Genomic DNA, 5,807 nt, shown 5'->3' with positions numbered 1-5,807 from the left:
CCTCCGCACCACGCTCCAAACGGAAGGTGGGGAATCCAGAATCCAAGTTCTTTGTGCGTTCGTCTTTCGCAAGTGTTGCTGAAACCAGAATGGCGGGTTATATAATTACAGGGCGTGGTGTCCTCGTGTTTATGTCCATGTTTTGGTTTGCTCCAGCAGAATCGCAGCCTGAGTGTTGCCCATTCTTTCCCCGGGGACTAGATCATTCTCAGGCCATGTGCCAAAGGAGACACCTCTGCTAGCTGGCAAATCCCAAAAAGCGGAGAGAAGCATTTCTGCACCGCACGGGAGAACAGCAAGGCTGTGCATCGCCATCGGAGGGGCGCCGAGACGGAAAGCAGGGCATGGCTCACCATCTCTCGGAAGAGCAGATTGCGGAGTTCAGGGAGGCCTTCTCGCTGTTTGACAGGGATGGGGATGGAGCCATAACCACCAAGGAGCTTGGGACAGTCATGCGGTCCCTCGGGCAGAACCCGACGGAAGCCGAGCTGCGAGAGATGATTGAAAAGTTGGATGCTGACGGCAGCGGGACAGTGGACTTCCCCGAATTCCTGAACCTGATGGCAAGGAAAATTAAGGACTCCGATGGCGAGGAGGAGATCCGGAAGGCCTTCCAGGTGTTCGACAAGGACGGGAATGGTTACGTCAGCGCGGCCGAGTTGCGGCACATCATGACCAACCTTGGCGAGAAGTTGACGGACGAAGAAGTGGAGGAGATGATCAAGGAGGCGGACGTGGACGGAGATGGGCAGGTGAACTACGAAGAGTTCCTGCGGATCATGTCCTGCAAGTGAAGAACATGTCCAAGGGACTTGGTTCCACCACCGGTCGACCCAGCTGATCTCTGGCTTTTGTGTGTCCGCTTTCTCTTCTGCAGGGCACGGCTGAGGTGGGCGACTCAAATAAGATTTGGTGGCTAATGATTGCTGGAGAACTGTGGTGATTATGTTGCTTTTGTCTGCAGTCTGGAGGGAGCGGCTGTGTGGCAACCAAGTCTGGTCCTACGATAGGGTTTGCAGGTGCCTGGCCTCATAGCCTAGAGCCCTGCCTGCTAGCCAGGGTCGGGAAGAAGGTAGGCCTCCAGGTTCTGGGACTTCATCTCCCAGCATTCCTGGGCATGGGCCAAGCTGGCAGGGGCTTCTGGGAGTCCCCAGCATCCCTCTCCAGAGCCCTAGGCAAAGGCAGATCACGCGTCGGCTGGTAGCTGCCTGGGGGAGCCACGTAAGAGCACCGAGGCTTTCCGATGCCCAGGAGTTTATCAAATACCAAGTCGATCCTGCCAAGGCACGTCTTGTCCTGCTGAATTGCTTCTATTGACCTCAGAATTCGTCACCTGTAAAATGCCGATATTACCCATCCATCGCTTTAGGCCTCCTACAGGTCTGGTGGTCCATTTAAGAGCACCCCCCCCCGAAAAATGCGAGACTTCTGCAGATTTGGGCCTGCAAGCCATGGGAACACGTTCGTGGTTGTGGACGGTTGGGGGCTCCTTCCCCTGAGCCGCCATCTTGCCCCTGGCCCTGACTCCGAACTCGGAGGCCCCAGCAAAATCGATCCCGCCCACCTCTGCCCTAGGGCAGGGAAATCCGGCCTGCTTTCTGAGTCCGGGCCTGGAATACCTTTCTGGAAAGCTTTCTGGTGAATGGGGACCACCACTGTGGAACGGACCCTCCATGGAACCCTCCCTCACCCCCCATCTCCCGTCCCAACAAGGCAGGTCAGCACTGGGGAGTTAAACCTGGTAGATTTTTAAAACTTCACGAGCTTGGGATTTGTCACGGGTGGAAAAAGGTACTTCTCGAGAGTCCTTGGGGGCTGGGGTCTAATCCAAGGAACACTTGTAGCTTATTCAGACACGTGGGGAACACCTGCGGCAGGTGGAGTCGGCAGAAGAGGCTTTGACAAAGCACCAGTTAGAGACGGGATTGGAGGAGGGGTGGGGAATCGGGGGAGATCACGGAGGCAGTATGCTGGGGCACATGAAACAACCCGCAAGGGCGGAATGGGGTTAGCACAACTCCGTGCAGGAAGAGCTTTCAGACACGGGCGTGCCTAAGGGGCGCCCCAAGGACAGGCCTCTCAGGAGAGGGAGGCCGGGATGTCTACGGCACGCGTGTGAAGCCAGGCCTGCGAGACGGACTCCGGATGAGCTCCACCATCCCACCTTAGGTCTGAGGCGGCTCTTACAGTGTCAGGCTCTCGGCGGTCATGTGGCAGCAGCATTTTCGCTCATTTTGCCCGGACGGATGGAACGCCTGGAGTGGCTCCCGCGGCCACGTGCGGTGGCTCTGCAGCGTGGCCGAGGCTGGCGGGGACGGGCTGCTTCTCCGTGGCCCCCCTTCCGTTCTGGGGAGCAAAGCGAGGGAGCTGCAAACCGAGATCACGTCTGGCGTTGCCAGTCGCGGGGAGCAGAATCGCTCCACACACACAAGCGCGGCTTTGCCTGCAAACAAACACTTCCTGGCATGCAGAACAGCCCAGCTCTGCACCTGGGTGGGGGTCGGGGGGGGATATGGGCACGGTCGCTGAGGCTGTTCGCCCCCCGGCTCTCTGCACCGCCACGCTCACAGGCAATCTGCATGGAGCCAAGCGGGGTTAGGTGGCTTCAGACTCTGCTTTGGGACGCCCCAGATGTTTCCTTTGACCACCGGGAGAAGCAACTTGCTGGTCCTGATCAGAGTAGCTGGGCATGATGGGAACTGCATGCCAGCATATTTTGAGGGCGCCGGGGGCCACCATCCCCAGATAGGGTGGGCCATTAAAAGTTGCCTGGGACAGGCCACACGGCTGGGAGCACAACCCCCATGATCCTCGATCGTTGGCTAAGCCAGCCGGGACGGATGAGGGGCCGTACCCAAGCGTCCGGGGAAGGCACTTGCAGGTCGTCCAAGGGTTAGGTCGCCCTAGAAGTCAGGAGTAAATAAATGGCTCCCACTCGTGGCTGCAACTAACAGCCCAAACTCTTCCTCCCATTGCTTATTTATTAGACTCCTCTCCCAGCTTTTCCTTACAAAGAACTCAAAGCAGCTAACGTCATTCTCCTCCTGCTGCTCTCAGTCTTATCCCCACAACAACGACCCTGTGAGGTAGGCTGGGCTGAGCATCTGTGACTGGCCCAAAGTCCCCCCGTGGCCTCCATGGCTGAGTCGGGACTCTGTGCTCGGAGCCGCCACCCCACACCGGCCCTCTACCTTCTCCCTATCATTTTCATCTCCGTAAGCCCCACTTCTATCCATTTCCTTGGTGGCTTATAACACTCCCAAGTTCCCTTAAACTTTGTTCCTGGAGGCCACTGGATTGCAGCCCTGGGGTTGCCCCACTGAAGTTAATGGGACTACTCCCAGAGGAAGCAGGATTTCAGGCCTTTGGACGGCCAACCAAAACCTCGGACTCAGCAAGGATATAAAAAGACCAGCGTCATATAGGTTCAGACAAACACAAAGGGACGGCTGTGCTATTTTTAGATGCCTCCAGACCAGCTGGAGTTTTTCTTTTGTGGTCTGTCCCGAACTCTGACAGCATCAGATATAAACACGTTCTTGATAAAGGGAAAGGGGGAAAAGAACGAGGGAGTTTGCGTCAAACACTGGCTTTTTGCAAGTACACTGATGAGCAAGATTGGAAAGGCTGCCCCACAAATGACTCGGGGGAAATGAGTAACCCGAAACACACTTTCAAACAATCCAGTGCAAGTTTAGGCAGAAAAAGGCCTCCAAGGGGTTGTACCTCTAATCTCTTTAAAACAGCAATTTTCCAAAAGTAATTCTAGGAACCCTGCAGTCTATTGTAAGTTTATCAGAGTTCGTCGGTGAGGAGACCATAGAAGAATGACAGAATTTATCCAGGATGAGTGTAACATTATATTAGCATTTTGCTCTCTTTTCCTTGGGCGGGGAACTCAGGGCGGCCCATGTGGGCCACCTCCTCTCCATTTTTAGCCTCACAACAGCCCTGTGAGGGAGGCTGGGCTGGCCCAACGTCACCCAGTGACCTTCCTGGCCAAGCGGACACTGGCTCTTGACTGCATTCGGCGCTGGTGCCAAAGGTTGGCACCCCTGGAGATGTGCCGAGGTGCCACGTCCTGGTGGGGACAGGGTGCCCATGCATCTCACTTTATGAACAGTCCTCTCTCTGAAGGGCTGTTCAGTCGGCATTCCATCTCAGGATGAGGAAACTCCCAACGGAGGGACGGGCACGGCACCGGAAAGCAGCCAGGCTGCGGGCTGTGGCCCTGCTACCAACCTGGCCGGGAGAGGCAGAAGGTGCTCTTCCCCATCGCAGCAGCTTCCGAATTGGCATCACTGCCGTTGCCTCCGTTTCCCCAGAATGCATGCTCCCTTGCCTCCTCTTCAGGGGTGCATGCTCCCTTTTGGGGTGATGAGCAAGCGGCCACCCTCGGCAGGGATGCCACGACCCGGTTCTCGGCACCCTCACTCTGTTGCTTCACCTCCTCCTGCCGGCTCAGCCTTCAAGGGGGCACCGGAGCCAGGAGAAGCAGCTCCAGGTCCTCCCACTCCGGAGCAGCCCTGCGGATGTTCTGTGCCACGGCTCCAGCTGTCCCTGGCCATCCCCCCACTGGGCAAGGCTGACGGGAGCGGAGTCGGCCCCCGACCATAGAGAAGAGCACACGCTGCTGGAGGCCGTTTTAGGCTCTGGTGCCAACAACCCCCCCCCCCCCAAAAAGCCAGCACTGATCGAGCGCCTTGTTCGGATGGTTCCTGCCGAGCGGCCGTCCCCTACCTGGTGGCCTTCAGAGGCATTTGGACCGCAACTCCCAGAATTCCCATCCAGCAGGGCCACTGACTGGGAATCCTGGGTGTTGCGGACCAAAGATGACCGGAAGGCGCAAGGTTGGGGAAGGGAAGGCTGCTGCAGATCAAGCAGTGGCCCAGCAGGTGGCTCTGGGAGCTGCACACGTGGTTCCCAGAGTCCCCTGCATAAGATGCCTCTGAGAGTGGTAAACACTACACACTGTACCCAGAATCCCCTGCAACGCACAGGAATATGACGTCGAATATGACGAGCATAGTGAGGAGACCGCATGAAAGATCATTTTGCCCAGAAACAAAATGGCAGAGCTTAGTTGCTCTCTGGGGGGGCAGGGGGAGGACTTGATTTGCTGGAAATCAGCAGAACGTTTTGCTTCCCCCAGGGGTGCTGTAGAGGCGGGCCTTGCAGCCTGACACTTTTACCGTTATTGTCAGCAGAGGCCTGGAACCCCGAGGCCTGGAACCCTGACCCTAACCCTAACCCTGACGCTGACCCTGACCCTAACCCTAACCCTAACCCTAATCCTAACCCTGACACTGACGCTGACCCTGACCCAAACCCTGACCCTGGACTCAGCTTTGCCACAAGCCTCAGCCTCGCTGGGGATGGGGATGGGGAGGGGGATGGAGGTCCCTTTTCGTCATGCCAAGCTCTTTCAGGGTGGGCTGGCCAAGAATAGGCCACAAGGTCCCCAAGACAGAGGGACGGCGGCTCCTCGAAGGGGTGGCGGCTGCTGGAAGCTGCTCGTTGGTGCAGACTCGCTCAGCTGAGGTGACTTTTTAACTCTCTTGGGGGGTGCAGCTCTGGGGACATTCATGGCGAGTGTTTCACTGCCCACCACTGCCCCACCGACTCGTACCCGCACCCGTGCACCAACATCTGAGCAATTATACTGGTGGAAGCCAAAGGACAAAGCAGCCCGGCCTACTCTGGGCACATCACGAGAAGACCAGGCTCCCTGGAGGAGACGTTCATGCTGGGGAACGTCAAAGGCAGAAGAAAAGGAAGACCAAGTACGGGGGGGGGGGGGGGGGGGG

At 57.4% G+C, this 5,807-nt stretch overlaps 1 protein-coding gene across 1 annotated transcript; it reads left to right on the top strand.

Annotated features, from left to right (window-relative positions):
- The first annotated feature begins 344 nt into the window (after positions 1–344).
- LOC123022879 (calmodulin-A-like) lies at positions 345–794 on the top strand. The gene has a single exon (XM_044428979.1). The coding sequence runs from the start codon at positions 345–347 to the stop codon at positions 792–794; it is 450 nt and encodes a 149-aa protein (XP_044284914.1).
- The last annotated feature ends 5,013 nt before the right edge of the window (positions 795–5,807 follow it).

This window comes from Varanus komodoensis, unplaced genomic scaffold, assembly GCF_004798865.1.
Source record: "Varanus komodoensis strain SLA01 unplaced genomic scaffold, ASM479886v1 scaffold1, whole genome shotgun sequence".
Classification (NCBI taxonomy): Eukaryota; Metazoa; Chordata; class Lepidosauria; order Squamata; family Varanidae; genus Varanus; species Varanus komodoensis.
Note: the sequence above shows the minus strand (reverse complement) of the source record. Positions and strands in the feature narration are given on the sequence as shown.